Source organism: Amia ocellicauda, chromosome 9 (genome assembly GCF_036373705.1).
Source record: "Amia ocellicauda isolate fAmiCal2 chromosome 9, fAmiCal2.hap1, whole genome shotgun sequence".
NCBI lineage: Eukaryota > Metazoa > Chordata > Actinopteri > Amiiformes > Amiidae > Amia > Amia ocellicauda.
The window spans coordinates 17,660,405-17,685,298 of record NC_089858.1 but is presented as its reverse complement, the minus strand read 5'-3'; the positions used below and the strand labels follow the sequence as shown (position 1 = coordinate 17,685,298).

At 47.4% G+C, this 24,894-nt stretch overlaps 1 protein-coding gene across 3 annotated transcripts in view; it reads right to left on the bottom strand.

The window, feature by feature from the left end:
* The window catches only part of ripor1 (RHO family interacting cell polarization regulator 1), a 69,356-nt gene that overhangs the window by 17,816 nt on the left and 26,646 nt on the right, over positions 1–24,894 (bottom strand). For 2 of the 3 annotated variants that reach the window (XM_066713545.1, XM_066713544.1), the window contains exons 2-6: positions 3,939–4,065; positions 1,437–1,589; positions 777–855; positions 522–545; positions 227–280 (exon numbers count right to left, since the gene is read on the bottom strand). In XM_066713545.1, the coding sequence (XP_066569642.1) occupies positions 227–280; positions 522–545; positions 777–855; positions 1,437–1,589; positions 3,939–4,039 (411 nt within the window). In that variant the 5' untranslated portion in view covers positions 4,040–4,065. Of the gene's footprint in view, positions 1–226; positions 281–521; positions 546–776; positions 856–1,436; positions 1,590–3,938; positions 4,066–11,704; positions 11,883–24,894 lie in introns of those variants that run through there. The other variant, XM_066713543.1, reaches the window with a different exon arrangement.

The following is a 24,894-nucleotide window of genomic DNA, read 5'->3' as shown; positions in this document are numbered from 1 at the left end:
GTCTCCCTCAGGCTGCTGCACAAACAGGAAATGAACAGCACTACCCACACTTGAATCGGTCCGCCCCTGGCGTCTCCCGGCCACCCTCGGAAGACTGTCTCAAAATGCTGGATGGATCACCTGACTGTGTCAAGCAGCAATGGACCACCATGTCTCTATACATTCCAGATCTGCCGCACCCAAGCAAACAGCACACACACTACCTCAGTCACGTGACCAATCTTACCTTACTGAGGTGGAACTCCAGCCTGCGCATGAACCTCTCGATGGCCTTCACTTGCTGTGGACACAAACAGAAGCTGTGGTCATTCATTACTTGAAAGCAAACAAGCAAAAAAAATGTTTCTCCAGTACAGAAAAGCGTTGCCCTCAGAGACCAGTCTATTATTAATTGGCAATTGAAAATTAGATGCAAAATTACCCTGAGTTAAAATAAACAACAAAAAAAAACATAATAAATCAGGAACACACACCAACATCTAAAGTCAAGGAAATAAAAATAAATAAATACATAAACTCACCTTGTCCAGTTCATACAAAAATCCCTGCCAAGGAAGGAGAGGAGAACAACTTTAGGGCATTGGAAGAAAAAAAATTAAAACGGCAGAAAACACAAATCATCCACAATCAGTCACTAAGGTACCGATCAACCACACTAATAGTTCATCTACTGGCATGCGTGATTAAATGATGTCCCGGCCGGAGTCCAAAAACAATGAGTTAAGAAAAATAAAAATAAAATCAAGAATCACAGCTGCAGCTGGCCCGGGACTCACCAGTCTGGAGTTCCTCTTGGACTCCCTCATCTGCCGGCTCAGGCTGTCCAGCTCCAGCTGATGGACCTGCAAGTATGCCCTGATGGAGCAATGACAGGGAACACGTCAGCGCCTGCAGTCCGTCTCCACATCCGTCCAAGCGTTGCACAAAAACAACGTTTGAGTATCTAAAACTCTCCAGGTGTGACAGTGCAGCAATGGCCTGTTCCAGAACCTCTGTGGCACACTGACACTCCAGGAACACGCCAAGGGGGAGACTTAGAAGCCAACTGAACGGAATGAGTTTCCTGCATCTCAAGAACTGTAATAATGATTCAATAATGTACTATACACACAGTACAATGTCACACTGAAACATTACACAATTCATCAACAAGGGTCTTGACCTCCCAGATCAGTGGTGGACAACCCTGCCCACTAACTGATTAAGGGATACAGGTGTTGGGCTTAATTAGGCAAAACTTCCCTGAATTCAAGGTGTCCCGTGAGTGAAGAGGCATGTAAATCCTATGGCTCTCCAGGGGAACAGGGATAGCCAGCCCTTTCCCAGATAATTGAATAAGAGACTGTGTATTGGTCTGACAATGACCAAGAACTAAACCTGAGAATCTCCCCCTCCGCTTATTCTCATTCCTGCTTCGCTAGCACCCCGATACTCACTGCAGGCCTCTCTTCAGCGCCTCGTACACCTCGTCCAGCCGCTCGGGCTGCGGCACCTTGGGGGGAGGAGACTTGGCTGACAGCGTGAACATCCTGCTGCTGCGAGAGACCGTCCTCCGAGAGCAGGCCGGTGTGCTGAACACGGACAGGTTCCTGCGGCAGACCATACACTGAACATCAGCCCTCCACAACAGCAGGCACACACACACTGAACATCAGCCCTCCTCAACTGCACAGACACACACAATAAGCACTGTTCAACACTGCACACTTCAGCTCACTCAAGCTATAATTAATCACCCTCTCCAATTACCTGCAAAGTATACATTTACACATATATATTTTTCTTGAATCATTATTGTCATGATTTCCCTGGTGAGTCGGGGAAATTGAAAACAAATCAATACCTCTTCAAAAAGAAAAGGGCAGCAAAATCCATATAGTAAGTGCATCAGCTGTCATAGCGGAGATGTTCACACAGCATTCAGAAAGGGATTTGTTGCTCTTTCTTTCGAATTAATTCCCAGCCTTGACATGGCCTCTATAAGCCGTCACTTTTCACAGGCCCTGTGTGTGCAGAGCCCGTCTCACTCAGAGGGCGTGTTTTCTGAGCAGGGCCCTTCTCCCACAGCTGTCACTGTCATGCAGTGCATGTGTGGATGAATGTGTGGGCTTGTCCGATGCCTTGTGACTGGCAGGTTGTGCAGCTCTGTGGTGCAGCGCTGCCACATTTCCAGCCTCTTTCCTTGGTAGGCCTGAGCTGGTGACAGTGGGAAGCCAGTTCAACAGGCTAGAAAACAATAACCCTGATGACCCTCCTAGGCTAAACCCCCACACATCTGCCAGGAAAGTATAAGAGCAGAGGTAAACTAGAGGCCCAGTGGGGCAGGATCCCACTGGGAGATGCAGTTTTGCACAATCTCCTCTGTAAGTGAAACCCAAGGGACTTGGTGGTCCCCAGAGTAAAATAAATACAAATACAAATAATAAGCTACTTTAAAATAGTGCAACTGGAAGACACTGCGGGAGACACTGGGACACAGGGCACACTGTGTTACACATGTCCCGTACGGGTCCGAGACGCACCATTTTCCTGAGAGCCTGCAGCAGCCACTCTCCCTCCCAGCCCAGGGGCCAGCCCTGATCCTGACACTCAGCTGCCCAAGCCAACAGGATTAGCCAGGCCTGCACGCCAGCAAACAGCCAGGCTGCAAAGGCCGCAGCGTGTGCAGCACTAGCGAGGCCAAGAACATCGAGCAGCAGTAACAATGGCTGTCAATGTGCACTCTGACCCCTGCGCAGAGGCTACAGTGCACGCACCACACAAATCAGGAAAGCACAGAGACAGGAAGAACAAGGAAATCAAAGGAGAAGCAGGGGACACACATTTGACCACCAAGGGGGGGGGAGGAAGACCCCTCCCCCCAAAAAAATAAAAGCGTCCGTGAGTCATATTAAGAATATTGATTTTTTTTTGTTTGGTTGGTTTCTTGAGGAGAGAAAAACGTAATTTAAATGTATAGAAAAAAAAAAAATCAGACCCTTATCTCTGATCAGTGCTGCGCTGTCAAAACAAGGAGCTGCGACTTAAAAAATCCTGATAACCAGCAGGCATGAGTTCCTAAGAAAAACACAGGCAGTTTATTTTCCTTGAGTGACCCACTGGACTTCCTGGTGTGGGAACTCGTGCAGTCATGGTGTAAATTACGCATAACAGGAAAGATATCCACTCAACATCTCTAGGAAACTACCAACACACTGGCTTTCTCCACAGTGTATGAAAGCCACTGCAATTACAACCAATTACAGCATTTATTTCTCCCCACTATGTCTCTCAGATCCATTACATTGACTAGCCCTCTCTGATAACTGACGGATACCCCTCTCTCTGGGGAGCCAGGAAGGCAATAGCCTACAAAAACACAAACTGTTGCAGTCCGCTCTGTGAATTTGCCTCTCTCAGTTCAGATCACTATTTTGTGAAGTTAAAAGCAATTCAGACGACATGAATGTGTTCCATTTTAACTGCTCCAGCTCCTTCGTTTAAGCTTGGTTCTTATTGCTTGGTCTTTTTGAACACATCAAAGCTAAAAACACAACCTTCACCAGACATGGAGCCTTTGGAGTCTCCTTCAAGACTTAAGTCATGCTTTTTAAATCAAGTGTTTAACCGTGATCTACAGACAGCAAAAAAGAAGATCCACAGAAAAAAAAAAGAAATCAAGCAAATTATAATTTGTTAGAATCACAAGTATAGCATAAAAATGTAATCAAGATGTATTTTTTTGGAGTGCAATGTGACTTGAGCATCAGCAGGAGACAGATGGAGAGGGGGAGGGAGAGAACGAAGGATGGGCACAGGGATGGGTTAGCATGGTTTCCATGGACGTCCTGCCAGGTGTGGCTCGGTGTCAGGGTGCAGGCTGCAGGCTGCTCTTGAACACCCACAGACACTCAGGATGTGTGTGTGGCACCAGCGAGGGACTCTCCCGGGGCACTGACCTGTATGGCTTGTCGTGAGTGGAGTTGACTCCGGCGAACGACTGGCTCCTAGTGATGGATCTGGACAGGACGCGCCGGGTTGGGCGAACAGAGAGGGACATGGTGGACACAGCTCTGGAGGGACTCCCTGCAGGATGAGAAGAGAGACAGGAGGGTCAGCATCCACAGCCACAGACAAGACCATGCCAGCAGGAGGAGGGCTCGGCAGGGAGCAAAGCTTCCCTACTCCCAGTAGAGCACCCAGAGTTTATGACATCATACAAGAACACAGAGTTGCAGCTGAACTGCATGACGTGGTTCACATTGCAGATGTACAAATGCCTTTAGTAAATGACACCGGTTAGTGTGACAGAAGAAGAAAACAAACATCCTCTAAGAGTCTCCTGCATCCCACACCTGGCTGACCTCAATGGCAGTTTGCTTTAATAATCACAGGTTCTTTAACATATGCTAAAACTACTCTCTTCTTTTTTCACATCTACAGCACCCAGGTCTAGTCTCAAGTGCTACACTACCCTCAGTTTCTCACTCTACTTGAGGTATTCACTACATAATTAAACCCATAGGTGGGTTAAACTGGACCCAATTAACACCTGCTCCCCTTTCTCAGTTCCCACTGGCTCGTGTCTTTCTCCAGGACCAGAGTTATACACCCCAAGGCATTAAGATCATAACAGCACACAGCTCAGCCTCGATCACAGCCCTGGCTTCTCACACAGACACAGCCGAGCTCAGTGATGTACGACCCAGGAGGCCAGTGCGCCTCTACAGCTGAATCCCCCAACCAGGGCTGCAGGCAGACTCATGGGCCTTCGGCTCGTTCCTTAGCCCATCCTCCTGCACTCAGCGATCGGGCAGCGGTCCACTGCGGTGCCCCTTTCCAGAGTGCTCTCTTTTCCTGTCACAGGAGGTCATGCTGCGTGTTTTGTTTCACTGCTTCCAGAGTGGAAACAATATAATTTCCCACTTTCCGAACCACAACACCTTCCTCTGCACTGCCACTAATCAGCCACAGCTAGCCGTCCAGAACAGCACTGATGGGGTTTACATGGGGGGGTTCTTCTCCCAGGAATGCACATTTTCCAGGGGCAGCCCTGTCGGATATGGCACCTGACATTGTTGAGCAGCCAGTATAGCAAGGCACTGCATTTAAGTGTACTTGGAGTGGCAGGGAAACACATGCATATAAAGAACACAAACCCATACATGAGAAGAAACTGCACAGTACAGACACTGCTCCGAGTGGGCAGTCCCTCTCCCCTCATTAGTTATCTGAAGCCAAATAAACCCCACTTGATCACCAGCGCACCAGTTCATCGAGCCCCTCCACTCACTCCCAACACTCGCGCTTTTGTCAGGATCCCAGATCAAACTCAACAGTGACATCTCTATCACAGCCACTCCACAACAGAGCGGCCTTCATGGCATCTGGAGACAAGACAATGGTTCATGTCACCGGAGAGCAAACACTGACTGCATTAAGGCCCCCCCCACCCAAGTGAGACAGACGCTGGGCTGAGCTCTGCAGATAACGCAGTACAGCACAGGAGCTGAGGAGAGGGATCCCAAAGAGTGGACAATCGCTTCATTAATGCCATTGTGTCTCTCTTGCTTAAAACTATGGGGCAATAAAAGGTCCACAAGGCCAGACTGGGTAAGATGGCTCTCCAATTGACCACTGATAGACTCTCGAGGTGCTCCAGCTGACGGGCACAGCTTGTGTATGGAAAAAGGTGTAGATTGTAGCCCACGGTAACTGTGTGGTACATATGGAACAGAGAGCATTGCAAATAATTCATACAGCACTAACTTGAACTCTGGAGGGAACCAGCCCACATGCCGCCGGCAGCCCACACTGATCCCAGCACATGGTTTTGAGATAAATGTATCTTAATAGATCTCTATGCTGCCACACCCACACATACAGCAGTATACAGTTACCTGGCTCTGTCCCCACTCCCCCTACCTCTCTCCCTCTCTCTCCCTCCTTGGGCTGGTGACACCGAGTGCTGTAGGTATATGTGCCTGATGGCAGGGCAGGACTCAGCCGCCAATGAGAAGCCGTTCTGCTGTGTTTACAGATTCAGAGGCACATGCTTATCGAGTGACATCCGTCAACCGCACATCAGCGCTGACCTGATTCTGTCCCGTGACAAACAGAAGCAACAGTGCCTTTGTAATACAGTGTTGCTGATGTAAAATTTCACCACTTTGGTGCCCCCCTCCCCATCCCATCTTAATAAGGAATGCTATTCACTATACTTAATGTTCTGTAGTGTTAGATGTTGTTGCTTGTTTTCTTTGCACTCAAATTTAATTTCTTAGCAAACAGTGATAGACTGGCTTCAGGGAACACATCCCAATGTGGTTTCAACAACAAAGGGGAAACACGAGACGAGAGTAACAATATATGAAATATACTGGATACAAATTACTTGAATCCTCCTTTGAAAGTACTAATAAAAAATATAAATTTAGGATGAAGGCATATTTTATGTCAGTGCAAGAAAATAAATGGTTTTAATAAAGTTTTAAATTATTAAATAATGTAGGTTTAGAATCACAGTATAATTTGCCATTTGGACTGGGTAATGTTCCTTACTGCACCCGAATCAAAATATTTACAGACCACAGCAGGCCCTAAATATTTCATCAGGTATAAGTTCAGTAGGTTAACAGCACAGCCTATTATGGACTCAAATCAAATGTGCTTTTAAGAATCACTACAGTAAACGATCACAATCCTAATTTATTTCAAAAGCCAAAAATTATACTGGGGAAAACTAAAATCCTTCAGGATGTCTAATGTTTATTTTTACGCTCCACAGGAAATGTAACGAACGGAAGATAAAAAGACACGGGGAAAAAAAGCAAAACACAAAACATCTGGATTAAGATACAAAAAAAAAAAAAAAAAAAAACTAACAAGATCTGACTCTTTCCCTACAGATTCAGGCTGCATCGTCTCAATACAAACAAAGTGCTGCTCAGCAAATATGAGTCAAAGTCACACACCAGCAACTCATCAACACTGCACAAGACTTCTGTGCCAACACTGCTTCTAAATTAGCTGCTCACTTAAAAATACCCAACAGGACGGCCACCCACGACACTGCTTACGGTTCTCTGCCACTCAAAAAATCTTACAGCTACATGATGAGTTACAGCATCCCCTTTTTTGTCCCTCCTCAGCCCTTCCCTCAAACTGACATCTGCAATGTGGTAGCCCTACCTTGTTTGTGAAAGACAGGCAGCACAGATCAATCCTTACAACTCTGTAAAGTGTGGAAATGTTGGGGGGGAGAAAGGAACAAAAAAAAAGACAAAACCAGTGGTCAGATCCTTAGCGGCTTCTGTCCGTCTCCACGAGCAGCACAGGCCACATCCGAAATCCCAGAGTGTCAGGCACAGAGAGAAAATGATCCAATAAAACAAAAGCATAATGAATGAATAAATAAATAAAATCACGTTGTTGTTGTGCTCCACAGCTCAACTGCTGCCCGATTTTATTCCAGAACAATTCCAGTGTTTTCCACACAGCGATGAGAACAAGAGGGCCACCCATAGAATGGCTCACCCAGCTTGCTCTCTGTGCACTTCCTACAGCCCTTCACAGGACAACGCAGCCCTCAGCTGCCCCACTATTCAAGACTGTGTGTGTGGGTCTGTGCGCGTGCGTGTGTGAAGGAATGAACTGCTAATGGCTCTAATCGTGCAGAGAAACAAAGACAAAAGTTACAGAAGAATAAACAATGCAAACAACACAGCAGGCCCAGCAAACAAGGCAAGAGATTGGCTGTGCTGTCATGTCAGTCAAGTCTCCCGCCATCAGCCAGGCTGCCTCCCTCTCACACATTCCAGGCATTTCAAGGGCCAGGCAGAGCCTGGTATTCATGCTCACACGGGTGGGCAGCTCGATTTTTTGCACACGGGGGGGGGGGGGGGGGAGCATGGGGGTGGGGGCAGGGGGGAGGGAGTGTTATGCTGTTTTGAGGCAGGACAGGTGGGCCACAGAGAGAAGCAAGTGGAAACACCAGGAGCTGAGGGGCGGTAGGGCTACCGTCCCAGTGCCAATGCTCTCAGCATCTGACAGGGAACTCAGATAACCGCACACTGACCTACATAATGCAGGATCCTTCTTCAGAGCAGTACACCCTCATCATGGGTACACTCACTGAAGAATGGACTTCCGTTGTTTTAAATACTACAGGAAGTAGTAATAACTAGTTTTGATGTGATTGTATATTTAAATCAAAACCATCAGTTACATTAACAACACATGACCCCTTCTTTACTGCCTGACATTTTTAAGGACGTGTCTGCCAATACATTATCTTATCGCTTTTGTTTTGGTTCATTTCTCCTTCTTTGGGCCATGTTTGGTGATGTTATGCCAAGGCAGAATACCTGATCCTCCCCCAAAAGATTGAAATCCACCCCGTGTCTCCTCTCTGAAGGTCTGATGTGCAGTGATTGGATGCAGCCACAGTAGACAGGCGCTGTGCGAGACAGACACGTCCCATCACTCCTCACTGTGCATTCAGCAGAGTGTGAGTCAGTCTCAGAAGAGACTAAGGGTGGCAGAGACGGAGGAGGTCAGCGTTATCTCCTCTGTGCCTTGCCTCATAGGCGCCATCTTAAAAGGAGATCTCTGATAAAATTCCACAGCAATCAATATGGTGCAGGTGAAGAATCACACAGTCTCTCCTTTGCTGGTTATCTTTCCTCTCTCAGAGTTGTCCTCTACACACGGAGGATCTTAAATCACTTCTCTGCAAGCCCCCGACGAGACTGTATTCACATTTAATAATAATAATAATAATAATAATAATAATAATAATAATAAAGAAGTACGAACCCAAAACAAAACATTTGAGCTTTGAGATCTTCAGAGCCGCCCCCCCAGAGTCAGCCAGTGTGGGAACTGCAAGCCCAGTCATGATGGCAGAGAGATGAATAACGCAAATTACGGGTCTCAAAACTTTGCATGTCAGCACAAGACTTCAGCCAAAACAACAACAGCCTTTACCCAATACACAATGAGCCACATCTCAGGATGGGGAAGATTAACGCTTTCTCTCACACCAGGCCTACCAGACTACATGTTCAAGGTCTTAGGGACCATTCTCCAACACACCAAACACCATCCTTAACCTGCAGCAGTGACAACGGCGGATGGCCTAAGTGTGTTCCATCCCATATTTGAAGTTCGGTTCCAACGGATTCACGAGCACTGGAACGAGCGCGTCAGACAGGTTGGTGTAGGCCGCCTCCAGGGCTGTTTGTTTGCATTACTATGAATATTTACAGAAGAAAGAAATTTACTGTAAGAAAAACGTGCTGATCACTGAACGGTACACCTGCACCACAGACAAGCCCCCGGTTTCCATAAACACTTCACCATCATTGCCAGATATCGCCAGCGACGGCTCCACGCTGCTGGTGCAGACAGAGCACCAGGAATGGAATTCTTTGAATCGCCGGAGAGAAGCATGGGCCAGGGTCAGATCAAGGGCAACCCCCCTCCCACCTTTTTTCTTATTCTTACCCCTAAACCCACCGCCGGCACGCTCTGACCCTGGTTCCTCTATGGACAGCTCTGCCATTTCCTGCTGGCCAGTCCCAGAAGAGAGCTGTGCCTTCCCACTATTCTCTGAGCCCTGGCCAAGCCCATTCCTTTTCCTGCTCCTTGTCTCAGGAGGGGTTTTGAGACAGAAAAGGAGGGGGGTAGAAAGACAGAGCGAGAGAGAGAGGTAGGGGGGAAGATAGACTGTCAGCTGGAGCAACTCAAACAGAAACTTAACTAAATAAAAAGCACCCTTCCAATAGCCATTCTTGGAATGTGTCCCAGCAAAGGACAGCAAGGCTAAAAAATAAAGAAAACATAAAAGAACTTAAAACAGGCACAGCCATCCAGCAATGCTTCCTCAGCCATTGCTGAAGGACAGAGCCGTCACCCACCCTCTTGTATGGGAGTATCAGAGGGCCTGCTTGGAGAAGCTAATGATATCATTGAAATGGTCTGATTGTGAGCCAGGTCCTGGTACATCTGATGGTTGTTTAAAAGGCCCCCAGCAGAGGCCTAGCAGTCTGGGTCTCATTTTCCAAAGACAAAAGGGCTACAGAACAAGGCAGTGAGAACAGGGCCGGGGGGAGAGAAGACAGTCTGTCTGCACTCAGGGGTGGGCCAGAGTAACACGGGGAAGTCCTGACCAGGGGCAAGCAAACTGTTGAGAGACGAAAGACTTGGAGGCATTAGGATACATTTCAAGATACTAAGACAGTGTGCACGAACTCTTGGGCTGGGCTGCAGCTACACCCGCTGTCTATTTATACACATTTCTACACACTACATTAGTTTTACACCTCCTACTCTCTCTGTCTTTTCCTGTGCAGCGAACAACACACTGAACTGGTGTGAGAAGGCATCAACCTAAAACAAAATAACAACCTAAACGTGGAAACACCAGCAGAGACTTGAATATATTCAGAGAGTTTGCATTTTATTCCTGTAACAAACAGGATGAAACAATTTATGACTATGACCCTGTGTGCCCCAAACTCCTCCACACTGCAACCCAGTGACCCCCAATGAAGAATGTCAATACAGAGATACTCCGGTATTGGTACCTGAAGGAAATGCTGTGCTAGTTGACTAGGTAAGGCCCAGAATGCACCTCAGATCAAGGTGAAAAGTTGAAGTGAGCGGTTTTTGATGACCTCCCTCCCGTTGAAGAAAACAGAACGCGCGTGCACACGCACACACACACGTCACTGCCCTCACATCCTTGCTTGGTTTACAATCCATCAGCAATAGCTCTGCTTTTATAAACTGGAGATACCAAAGTGCAAGCCAGAGTCGCAAAGAGTACTTTGTGTCTCCATGCTAAATCAAATCCCCAACCCCACAAAGCAGTGCATTGGTGCAGTTCACCTGGCCCTGGCTCTGAGGGAGCAGAGGAGTGTCCACGCAGTCCCGGGCTGTTAAGGTAGACCTCTCGGCTCCAGAGCTGCCGACTGCTTAGGGTCTTAAGAATCTTGTGGAGAATTGGCAAGGGGAAGGGGGGTAGTATACGCTGGACAAGATAAATTACTCTGTCTCAGCAATCACTGACCACGCACATGCGTACGCACACACACACACACACAAACAGTAAAGACAGTAGGATCAGAATTAAGCTCTAGCAGAGTAATAATTCAGCCTGATAAAGATGACAGTGACGGTCTGAGGAGTCTTGCCAATAACCTGAAATGAGGTGCAGCACAAAGAATGAATACATACATTTTAAAAGCATGTGTGACATATTGTCCAGTTACATCTGTCATTGATCACAGCAAGTCAGCAGGGCAGTGCCCAGCTGACACGATGTCAAGGAGAGATGCAGACTGAGAAGTACGGGTGATGGGAGTACAGAACTGAGGAAAAAAACACACCAGTTTCACACAGAGGCTGATAACGGGCACTTCAGGGTAAAAGCATCTGCTCCGCACAGCCCAGAAGAAAAGAGACCACCCTCCCAACATGTCAAGAGGGCTCACATCAACAGCACCGCCACGACAGGGCACACAACAAAACCTGACAAGACCTGAGCACCAACCATCGTCAAGAAACAAAGACCAGGACTGCTGCAGCCAAGCCAAGCCCAGAGAGGACATCCCAGCTGGAGAACACAAACCACAGCAGCGACTCCTCTGGGTGGCGCATGTTTCTCTCACTGTAACTCAAGGCAACAAAAACACCAGGAAATCTATCGCACCAGGGGTACCTCCATATCTGCTGTACATCCTCGCTGAGGGGGCTTCTGTCGGGTGGGGGGATCGAGAGTCTCTGAATTAGCAAGCGTCCAAAATGCGAGGTTCACGGCTGGCCAATCGCTGTTTTCATCGCTGCCCTGCTTCTCCGGTACAGAGTCACATCTGGGAGCCGGAGAGGAGCCGAGCTGCCAGGAAATGGGAGTCAGGCAGCTGGGAATCTCCTCCCTCCACCCCGCTTCCTCAGCCCTGACATCACGCAGTTCCTGCCTCTCCCTCTTCCAGGCACACAGCACTGTGCCATGGCATTGTTTGCACAGGAGGCTCCTCCAAGACGGTGCTGGTGGTGGTTTTTCCAAAAAGGGGGGGTTCTCAGCACAGAATGGCAGCCCCCACCACAAAGCCCAAACAGTCCACTCTTATCCCCCCGCCAAAAACACCCTTTCATCAGCCCTCCTCCACAAGTCCTCCTTCTGTGTCTCACTCCTGCCTCCAGCAGGGGGGAAATAAACATCCTGAGACACTCATTCCTGTAAATTCCGCTGACCTGTTGAGAGGCTTTCCTGGCACTGGCTAGACACTACGATTATTGTGGATTATTGTTGTTGAAATAAAATAAAAGATTACGATTGAAAAAAAAGTCACTAACTACTGAGATCATGCAGCACACAACCCCCCCCCCCCCCTCCTCCTCCGGCTTCAGGGCCATCTGTATGCAGTTGCTACCAATCTGCTGGTGGAGAAGAAGAAGGTGGGGTTTGTAAGTTTTATGAAAAATAAAAATAAAAATAAACAAAACAGCATGAGTGGAGGCGGATGAGCTGTCCTGACAGGAACGTGTCATCGTGCCTTGGTAGACCACTGGCTGGAGCGTGTGAAAACAAGCCCAGCAGGCCTTTAATATGGTTAAGGACAACAGGAAAGGAATCATGGGAAACTTCCCATAAACCACACAATCGCTCCCAGGAAAACATTAGTGAGGGGTCCTGTCACTTGTGATCACAGATTGGGAGAGACTGTTGACAGTGGGTTTCTGCAAGGATTAAGATTTCCTTTTCAGTGTGTGTGTGTGTGTGATATATATACTCACCTAAAGGATTATTAGGAACACCTGTTCAATTTCTCATTAATGCAATTATCTAACCAACCAATCACATGGCAGTTGCTTCAATGCATTTAGGGGGTGTGGTCCTGGTCAAGACAATCTCCTGAACGCCAAACTGAATGTCTGAATGGGAAAGAAAGGTGATTTAAGCAATTTTGAGTGTGGCATGGTTGTTGGTGCCAGACGGGCCGGTCTGAGTATTTCACAATCTGCTCAATTACTGGGATTTTCACGCACAACCATTTCTAGGGTTTACAAAGAATGGTGTGAAAAGGGAAAAACATCCAGTATGCGGCAGTCCTGTGGACGAAAATGCCTTGTTGATGCTAGAGGTCAGAGGAGAATGGGCCGACTCATTCAAGCTGATAGAAGAGCAACTTTGACTGAAATAACCACTCGTTACAACCGAGGTATGCAGCAAAGCATTTGTGAAGCCACAACACGTACAACCTTGAGGCGGATGGGCTACAACAGCAGAAGACCCCACCGGGTACCACTCATCTCCACTACAAATAGGAAAAAGAGGCTACAATTTGCACAAGCTCACCAAAATTGGACAGTTGAAGACTGGAAAAATGTTGCCTTGTCTGATGAGTCTCGATTTCTGTTGAGACATTCAGATGGTAGAGTCAGAATTTGGCGTAACCAGAATGAGAACATTGATCCATCATGCCTTGTTACCACTGTGCAGGCTGGTGGTGGTGGTGTAATGGTGTGGGGGATGTTTTCCTGGCACACTTTAGGCCCCTTAGTGCCATTTGGGCATCGTTTAAATGCCACGGCCTACCTGAGCATTGTTTCTGACCATGTCCATCCCTTTATGACCACCATGTACCCATCCTCTGATGGCTACTTCCAGCAGGATAATGCACCATGTCACAAAGGTCGAATCATTTCAAATTGGTTTCTTGAACATGACAATGAGTTCACTGTACTAAACTGGCCCCCACAGTCACCAGATCTCAACCCAATAGAGCCTCTTTGGGATGTGGTGGAACGGGAGCTTCGTGCCCTGGATGTGCATCCCACAAATCTCCATCAACTGCAAGATGCTATCCTATCAATATGGGCCAACATTTCTAAAGAATGCTTTCAGCACCTTGTTGAATCAATGCCACGTAGAATTAAGGCAGTTCTGAAGGCGAAAGGGGGTCAAACACAGTATTAGTATGGTGTTCCTAATAATCCTTTAGGTGAGTGTATATATATATATATATATATATATATATATATATATAGATCTATAGATATCTATAGATATACACATATATACATATATATATATATATATATATTATACACACATATATTTCTTGTATTTTATGCTTTTAAACTATACACATACACATTATTATTTTTTTCTATTCTTAATGCGCCATAAAAACACAAAATCAATCACTCATTGTAGGAGCCTTATAGATCCCATGGTCTTCATAGTTAACCTCCCACTAGGTGGCAACATAAGCGCTCCAGTATGTGAACCACAGCCAGTGAGCCCATGTGCAGCACACAGCCTGACTGAAGCAGACGTCCATATGTGAACTCTGCATTTATTACAGCCAAAATCATATTAGCCAAGCTGCTGAACTTCTTTCTTTTTTCTCTTCTCATATACTTTAAATTTAACGTTTATTACTCCCACATGTTGCCTTTCCCTTTCACATCTGCCCTGCCTCTCCGTCAGTTCAGGCTGCGGTTTATTTGTAATGTTATGTATTTTATGTTTTTGTGAAGAAAGCATAGCATGCTGGATGCTGTCCGCCCCCAGGCCCAGCACCGGCAGGCTTCATAACTGCCAATGATCTATCCAGGAGCCCCGGTAAGAGCTTTGCCCTCGCGCTTTAGACTATAAACAAAAAAAACAAGCGTGTAAAGGTTTCAGCGATCCAGAGGTGAGAAGACCTACAGGTAAGAGCAGGTGCAGACACAGCATGGTACAACACTAGGCCACAGATGCATTGTGGGGCAGAGGGTGTCACTGCACTCCAGGCACACCAGCAAATGGGAACCTCTGCAATGGGAGGCTTACTCGCAGGGCCACGCAGGAAATAACACACTCACTGAGGTTGTGCGAGTCTCCCTTTATACCCACCCTCACCACCATCTCATGGCTCCATGTTCTTCCTCAGGTGCCAATTTCAGCCCTCCGAATCATGAAAGACATCCCTACGCCTGCACTTTTCAACTTGTCACACACCCTGAAAGCGGGGTCCCTTTCTCACCAGTCCATGTCTGAGCATATGTGAATATCCATGGTCTGCCAAACACTCAAAACAAAAACAAAAGTGGAGATTTTGGCTCTCTTCCTCTGGAGGCTAGACTCTTTCAAAGGAATTCCCTCTCATCCCATCTGAGCTGAATACAAATTCGGGCATTCAGACTCCGGCTGCGCTGCAGCTCATTAAAAACACCCCAGCCCTCCGCTCGGATTAGATAACTTCTGCATTTTAAGTCTGCAGCCAAGGCCGGGCCACAGCGAAAAACCGTGCTTACGAATACAAATCGACTGTTTAATTAATTGACTACAGAGCTGGCACTGAGACTTGATGTATGCTGTGGAGGGGGGCGGACGAATGAATGGGGGTTGTAATCACGAGCAGCCGCACTGTATTGTGTGTTAGTTGGAAACAATCACCTGCAGGACAGCGAATGTACACAGCGTACACACAGGACCCCTCACAGTTACTACATCTGGTTATGAGTAAGTTAATTACAAAATTACCGACGGTGTTGTGCATTTCCGTTTGTTTTGCTCAGAGTTGTGTGCTCTACTATCCTGTTCTCTAGGTGTGAGATCTATATATTACCCAATATGAATGCATTATTAATACCACTGTGTTCCCCTCACCTATGAGGCAGGGCAGGAGTTCAGCCTGGGCATCTCTGTGTTCCCTGCAGCACCACCTGCTGGCAGAAGGTGCTGCCAAAATATGCAGGGGGTTTTCATTGTAGGGGTTTGCATTCCACTCAATCTGACGACACTGGGTTCCCTGTCCGGGCTCACCCAGTCACACACACTGCCTACTCCCTGCTTTCACGTTGGGAGGCACAACCCACAATATTTTCCTACTATGCAAATAATTAGAAACAGGCTGTGAACCTGCCTCAGCCAAGATGCGTTTTCCTGAAGCTGACACGTCCACTAGCTTGCCTGGAAAACCGCAGCGGCAGCAGCAACGCTTCCTCCGTGCCGTGCTTTGCTCAGCAGCACACAAACTGGCCAAGGGGCAGTTAAGAGCGACTCAGAAATAACTCTGGGCCTTTTTGTTATTTATTTTCTTCATTATTGTTAACTGGACCTAGAACTGTGCATTGAACAGAAAGTATCATCACACTGTTAAAGCTGAGCTTGATTATAATACAAAGTATTTCAGCACACTTGTGCAGTCCATTGCAAAGCTCCTCCTTGTTCTCAGACTTATCATGACAAGAGCAGAAGCCTGGGGTTGACAGAACCCCCCATGACCGAGGCTTGCTTTATGCGTTAAGGGACTCTCCAGACCTGGAAGGAAGTTGACCAGGTGGAGCAGAGTGGGGGGGGAGGGGTTCAAGGGCTGGACAGGTCACTGTACGAAGTGACTGCTGGCCCTCCTAATGGGATGTACTGTTAAGCTGAGGAATCCGAATATAGCCTGTTCTGCTCCTGGGGGCGGCAGGGATTTAGGCAGCAGTTGTCAACAGAGCTGGCCCTTCTTAACTCCTTGCCAGCATCTGCTTCCCCTGCAGACAGCCTGCCCGGCCTGGTCAGGAATGCTCTCCTGAGGCATGCGGGACAGCTCGGCACCTGTCACTGCCCACACCCCCATCCTCCATTCAGTTTGTGCTTCAGCAAACAGCCAGGAAGCCCTGACCCCTTCAGCCAGGGCTCCTCCTAACACCTTTAATTATAAATGAGTGATCTTCACATGTTTGCATGTTGTTGTTTTTTCCCAGCCCACAGTATTTTCCTTGGCTGGCTGCGTTTGCATGTGCGGTCTCTAACGAGGATGCAGAGGTCACAGAATCGGCCTAGAGGCCACTTTCAGGCTTTTCTCTTAGCATTTTTCTTCTAAAAGCATGACTGCGAGCCGACTAATCACTGCATGTTCTGTTTGCACCTATGACCGATGCAAGCGTTTGTTAAAGCGAATTAAACACAAGCTGCTGGTGCTGCTGGGGCCTCACTCTCCTTGGCTCTCACGACCTCTTATTTCTTTTAAAGAAAAGCACCACCCTCAACAGAAGAATCGGCAACACTCTCTAAAGAGGGGGCAATGGCAGGAGCAGCACAGCGTCACCTCCGGCTGCCTGGGTGTCATGGCGCGTATGTGCAGGCCGCGTTAGCTCTCCTTTACTTGATGTTTGTAACATTTACGTTTTCTCCTGTTCTCTGCTGGGCCCCGGCCTCCCTGGCCCATACATCCAGCCCATACTCACCTGCTGCGGTAGAGATCCAAACAAAGAGAGCATTATCTCACTGCATAGTAGTCTTCAGCCCCCATCATTCTAGCAGGTGTTTGGTTTCAGTCATATAAAGCCCTTCAACGACTGGACAAAAGACAGACATACCAAGCCACCTCCCCTCCTCTCCTCTCCCCTCAGTACAGCATGGTATAAATAATCCCAATTCTTGTCATGCCACCATTTCTCTGCAAAGCATAACAGAGGATGCAAAAGAATGCCAGCTATTTTAACCCCCTCCCTTAACCTCTCCCTCTTCGCTCCTTTCCTTCCCTCTCTGCTGCACCAGCCTGGAGCTGCCGTACCATCTTCACAGGGGCCCTTAATGAAAGCCATTAACTGTAGACCAATTAACTGTCTGTCAAGAGGAGTCCACTGCCCCAGTACTGCCTGGCTCTATGCGGATGCCAGGGAAAACTTGCTGCAGTACCTGCATTTTATTTGGCCCCAATTGTCGTATTGATTTTATGTTAAGATGTCAGGCTGGACAGGACTCGAGTTAGGTAATTTGAAAATGTGCAAAGCAATCCTCTCTTCCAGAAGACTAATGTGGCCTGTCACTTATTCAAAGCCAAAGTGTGTCTAAGGCCCAGCTGGCCAGTATGCTACAGTGCAGCACTGTCCCACACTCCCATGCTCTGAGGACCCCGGCTCCCCCCTGTCCTCTGGCCTCCCCTGTGTCCTCTGTGTAATAAGCCAATGAATGTCCTGCTACAGTGCTACCCAAGCTCTCGTTCTGCTCACACATTAAAACACATCAACACAGGCACCTGCTATCGCAAGACATGCACGGCAGAAATTGAATTCACAGTCAAAAAACAGAGGGGAACCTGACAAGTTCAAACTGCACCCCCTCCTCAGCAGCACAATACATAACCATGATTATTATGCGTTATGATTTCACGGCATCACGGCTGCTCACGGGCCGATGCGACCCCAGCCCGAACCACAGTTTCCATTGCAAGCAGCAGACTGGACTCAGCTATGGAATCTGTGAACAAGACCTCTTGAGTAATCTTCAGCTGGGACATAAGAGGCTTATTTGTAAATAGACGCAGCTCTCTGTTTAGACCTCCAGTGCAATGCAATGTAAACTCTTAAGAGAGGAAGGAATACATTAATTCAGGGCTTTTAGCATTTAGCTTTTTTCCCCCCCACAGTTCTCTCCCACTAGTACTTTTTTCTACAGTTATGTTTGTGTGCATGTTTAAATCTTGCCTCTGGTTCCTGTTCAGCCCCAACTCCTCCTGATGTTATATAATACGGCTGCCACTAGTAATTAAATGTGCTCTGGCCCGCCTGCCTGCTGCGCATGTGTGTTACTGTGCTGCTTCATCAATGGATAAACAGCAGCCGAGCCAGACAGGCACTCGGCTTCACTCAGCGTAATCGGCACCCAGAGCATTAGAGATGGGCAGAGCAGGAAGGAAGGGGTAACCTGGGGAAGGAGCAATACTTGTGGAAGACGTTAGACCAGCAAGAAGGCATCGTACTTATTTAGTATTTTAAAGGGAATAAATACTCTCCCCCCACCACTTTTCCATCACACACACTCAAAACAATCCCTCTTTCCGCATAAATCCTACAGACATCACAGTACAATCCCCCCAAATCTGCCATTCAATTGTTAGCCTTCAATGTTTTGTTGTTTTTGGTAGTTTTTCTGCTCCTCTACAATAATGCCAAGAGGGCCACCTTTAACCTACAGTGTACAAACAAGACATGAAACGTCTGCTGGTCGTGCAGCAGCTGCTGAGCACTCCTCTCGCCCTGTAATCATGTTGGCAGTAGGACAAGCCCAAGCATGAGCACCACAGAGTGCACAAGAGGAGTGGCGGTGAGAGACTCTGCGGGGGTCTGTGTGAGACAGTGGGTAATTACAGGTTTGCAGGCCCCTCTCAGTTCGCTCTGCACTAACAGGGTTTTTTTTTTTTTTTTTTTTTTTTTTTAAACATTTTTAAGAAAATGAAAACCTTTAATCCCCCATCCCTAACATAAAAAAAGACTGCTTGATTAAAGGACTCTGAGCCCCTCATTACTTAACAGGAGGTTATAAAGAGCCCAGCTCCCCCGATAGCCCCTTACAGCAATCTTCAGCCTGTAAATGGTTATTCTTTATTTCACTTTTTAATTAACAAATCACATGGCTCTTAACAACCCAGAAGCATGTTTGCTTGTCCAATTATCACCACGCCCCTGAGGCAGAGCTCCTAATAGGATTACACAGGAAGATAATGGCAAACACAGGGCTGTGCGGGGTCTCAGGACCGCAGAGTACGCAGGCACCTACAGCCGTCCTGCAGCTCTGCACTGTCGCCGGCAGCAAGAGTGGGGAGGAAACCAAGCCCCTTCGTCTCTGTCCCAGGACTCCCATCACATCCCCTGACACACGATGTACCCGTGCGCAGGCCGCTACCCCGCTCTGACAGCAAACTTGTAACACATGCAACGCCAACCCCTGAAGCATTTTCATTGCTAGGAAGACTAGACTAATGTTTGGGAGCAAGACATTTCAGTGTCTTATCAATCCAAAGAATGGCTGTTGCACTTCCGCCCCCCCCCTTCAGGACTCTCCACAATAATCTTTTGTTTCTATTTTGACTTTTTATTGTGTTCAGTTATGGCTGTCTACTCCCCCATTTTGTGTCGCCATCCCAGGGCTTCCGATTTTGTCCGGAAATTCTGAAATCTTCGTTTTGTTTGTTCGGTTTTGTTATAGGTTTCTTTTCCTGTTATCCATCCCTCCTTTGTGCTGGTTCTAAATCCAAACTCTGTGGCCGGAACCTGCTGCTGTGAGAGAACCGGTGCATTGGACTGGATTGCGTTGGTTATATGGAGTTATATATTTAATTCCAGGATTTGCATTTCCCTACCAGCCCTCACTATTTTAAACTTGCCTCACACCGAGAGCAATTGCTGGGATCTGTGAGAATGCAGAGCAAAAGATCTGGATATCTTGTGTAGTTCTCACTTTCAGGAAAAATGTCAGTGAATGAGGGGGAAGCTCCAATGGGAGATGAACAAGTCTGCGTTGATCTTACAAAGAGCTCTTGTGCAGCATAAGGAGAAAAACAGCACACACCACAACAACATGAGATCAATCTCGGGGCGGGAGTGAGGCAGTCAGAGTGATCTAGCAGAGGCAGTAAAATCTGACACTCAAAACTGCACACACAGCACAAGAGTGTCTTAGACGAAAGTGGCTGAAGCAGGGGGAAGGGGAGGGGGGGTTGTAATGCAATTTGAAGAGATGTGTACTTCCAGCAGCTCAATCAAGATTTCTGACAATAATGCAGTCCAGCGACATTACCATTTTAACATCTGACATCATTTTTATTCCAATTCCATTTATAAAATCATTCCTCATTATTGATTTTACAATGAAGAGAAAAGAAAACAGCAGCTGGATCAACACACTGGGGCTGTCGGATGCACTGTATACAGGCTGTTTTCCTGGTCTTTCCCTTATGTGTTTTTTTCCCCCCCAGACATCAAAGAAAAAAAGTTTACAAAATTAACATCTAGCGGTTGCTCGCTCTTGCCAAATAATTATAAAAACAGAGATGGAAGAAAATCTAACAGAAAGCCTCCAGCTGAGTCACACACACACACTCAGTCTCGCTCCTCAGACTCCCAATGCAATCCATTCCCTGTCAGAACTGTTTTGGCGAGTCAGATGCTCTCTGTGATAATGCAGTTCTAAGTTTGGGGAGTCAGCCAGCACATTAAGAATTATTATTTTGCTTTATTTATGCTCATATATTTTTCAGTACAAGAGGAGAAATTGCATTTGAAGCCATGCCATAATACACTCTCCACTAATTCACTAAATAGCACACTGTTTCCCAGACCAGCATTAATTATCTTAACTACACTCACCTAAAGGATTATTAGGAACACCTGTTCAATTTCTCATTAATGCAATTATCTAACCAACCAATCACATGGCAGTTGCTTCAATGCATTTAGGGGTGTGGTCCTGGTCAAGACAATCTCCTGAACTCCAAACTGAATGTCTGAATGGGAAAGAAAGGTGATTTAAGCAATTTTGAGCGTGGCATGGTTGTTGGTGCCAGACGGGCCGGTCTGAGTATTTCACAATCTGCTCAGTTACTGGGATTTTCACGCACAACCATTTCTAGGGTTTACAAAGAATGGTGTGAAAAGGGAAAAACATCCAGTATGCGGCAGTCCTGTGGGCGAAAATGCCTTGTTGATGCTAGAGGTCAGAGGAGAATGGGCCGACTCATTCAAGCTGATAGAAGAGCAACTTTGACTGAAATAACCACTCGTTACAACCGAGGTATGCAGCAAAGCATTTGTGAAGCCACAACACGTACAACCTTGAGGCGGATGGGCTACAACAGCAGAAGACCCCACCGGGTACCACTCATCTCCACTACAAATAGGAAAAAGAGGCTACAATTTGCACAAGCTCACCAAAATTGGACAGTTGAAGACTGGAAAAATGTTGCCTTGTCTGATGAGTCTCGATTTCTGTTGAGACATTCAGATGGTAGAGTCAGAATTTGGCGTAAACAGAATGAGAACATGGATCCATCATGCCTTGTTACCACTGTGCAGGCTGGTGGTGGTGGTGTAATGGTGTGGGGGATGTTTTCTTGGCACACTTTAGGCCCCTTAGTGCCAATTGGGCATAGTTTAAATGCCACGGCCTACCTGAGCATTGTTTCTGACCATGTCCATCCCTTTATGACCACCATGTACCCATCCTCTGATGGCTACTTCCAGCAGGATAATGCACCATGTCACAAAGGTCGAATCATTTCAAATTGGTTTCTTGAACATGACAATGAGTTCACTGTACTAAACTGCCCCCCACAGTCACCAGATCTCAACCCAATAGAGCATCTTTGGGATGTGGTGGAATGGGAGCTTCGTGCCCTGGATGTGCATCCCACAAATCTCCATCAACTGCAAGATGCTATCCTATCAATATGGGCCAACATTTCTAAAGAATGCTTTCAGCACCTTGTTGAATCAATGCCACGTAGAATTAAGGCAGTTCTGAAGGCGAAAGGGGGTCAAACACAGTATTAGTATGGTGTTCCTAATAATCCTTTAGGTGAGTGTATAATTACAGCCAGATAGTAGGTAAGATACACAACACACTGCAAACATCACAGAGTGACCACGCAGGGGACAGATTTCCAACAAACAAAGGGACACTTTCATAAGCACTAATGAGGAGAAAACAACATGACATTCAGGTTTGAATACGGTGGGAAAATCAAATCAGTCCCCATGTAGCTAACCTGCTACCTGTGCTCCCAATCCCCAGGTAACTTTTATGGCCGCTCCCCTGATCAGAATAAAAACCTGCCAGGGGTCTGACAGAAGAATAGCCCAGACTTGGATCAATGAAACATGTTTCTTAAATCAATTGCACACCCTAAAAAAAACAACAAAAAAAGTCAGTGCTGATCCCTGACAGAATGAAATTTAGAAACAAACAGCCTGGCCAACAAATGTTTGAAGCAGATCTGCACCCGCACCACCTCCCAGTGAAAACATTTGGGTATTTGTTTCAGGCCCGTTGGCAGTGTCTGCAGCACGGTGCACAGAGAGGCTAATTAGGGCGGAGGGAGGCAGCAGGGAGCAGTGCGTCTGCAGGCAGTCATCTGTTGCTGGCAACCAGATCTGTGTCATGTGCATCTGCATGCGCTGAACCCCTGCCCTGGTCTGACACCAGCAGCTCAGTGCGCTGGGCTCAGGCGAACACTCCCCTGGCACTGGCCACTACCCTGCCTGCCAGAGAGCACAGCGCCGTCGCCTGGGCTGACATCACTGCGTCCGCCTGGCCCTCAATTACAGGACACTACGCTGCAATTAGTGAGGCTGTCAGGAGGAGAAAGATATAAATAGTGTGGAGCAGGCTGTGTTGTACTGTGCCGTCTGCTGTGATTGGTATAGCAGGGGAGAGCTCCCTCTGCAACGAGATCACCAGTTGTGAATTCCTGGCGCTGTGTTCACTCAACTTGCCTTTTGCGTTTTCTCTAATTACACTTTAAATGGCTGACAAATACATTGCCTGTATACAATTCCTCCCTTGCCCGGGCTCAGGACCAGCAGATCATGAAAGAGATCCTGTTGAAAATTAACAAGGCCCCATAGCTTAATTTAACATTTTACATAAAAACAAGACAGACTTACTGTCAAGAAACAGACAACTATAACACAGTGCGTGTGCATCAGTGGACAGAGTGTGCATTACCCTGAAGCCCGTGAGTGAGCGAGTATGTGTGCGTTGGCGTCAGAGAGCCGTCCAAGGAGAGACTGACTCAGACTGTACAGCTGGCGCCCGAGTCCCACCTCCTCCGCCTCCAACTCCTGCCGACAAGCAGGCACACTGCCTCCGAGCTCGTCACATAAATATAGGCTGTTACAAAACAGAACAGAACAGAGCAGAGCACCATCTGCTTGGCTTTGTCCTTGTTTGTTTTGCGGGGGGGTTGTTTTGTTGTTTTTGAAGCATTTTTCACTACCTTCAACTGAAGTGTACATACAACAAACTGCTACAAAATGACCTGAGCACAAGGATGCCTGGACCAGCCGAGGGAGAGTTCGCAAGGAGGTGCGGTGACTCTGCAGTGACCAGTCTGCCCCAGACAGAGGCCAACCAGCAGTTAGCTTCAGTGAGCAGGACTGGGCAGCTGATGGAGGAAGCAGAACAGCAGGAATAGCAGTGAGGCTGCCACTGCTCAGCACTGTGATCCATTTCCAACTCTAGGCTCCCGTGCAAAGGGCAGCGAATAAGCAGGAAAGCACTAATAACACGTAACAACTTCAACCCCACAACCCCTATGCAAATTTACCGGATAGAAGTTGCGAGACCTAAGCATCTGGCAGGTGCTACTGGCTTATTGTGTAGATAAAGATGGTATTCTGCTTTGTGTTGAATGACATATTAAGATAGAGCGGACTATGGGTGCTCAGACAGAGACCAAAAAAATAATAATCATCATCATAAGAGACATTAGAGGCTAGTGTTTAGATTATTTGATGGATCGTGTCCTAAGTCAGAAAGTTCACCTACAGATTCCAGAATGTAAAGGGCAGAACACTGCTGTCAGACACTGGTAGGAAATCTACACAGTGCTGGATGGTGTAATTAATCCTGACACACAGCATCCAAAGAGTCACCTACAGCCCTGACGCTGAGAGCGGAACACACCCTGCCAACAAACACTCATTAACCAGCTTAATGACACCCAGTAAGAGGGATTGGAGTGCATAATTAGCTCCAAAGCCACCAAGGAACAGGGCACAGGGTCCCGGTGGAGACCAGTAATCTGAGTCACAAGCTTGGTACGGGCTCACCACATCCAGGACGGATGGCTGGGAGAGAGAGCGGCCACGGGTGCTCGGGCCTGCATGGGGAGATCCAGCCCCAGAGTGACATAGTTTTGTGCGGACGCAGCAAGTGCCGGCATCTAGAGCGGCCCATCAGGACAACCACGACACGGCCTCATCAGTTGTGTTGAGGTTGTCCTGATGGGCCACTCGAGATGCCGACACTCGCTGCGTCCGCACAAAACCATAGAGTCACAGGCTTCTGTGAGTCACGTGACCCTAGAGTCACATGCACCCCTCTGCTCTGCGTTTAAAATCAAAACTGAAAAGGAGGGTGCTGCTCCA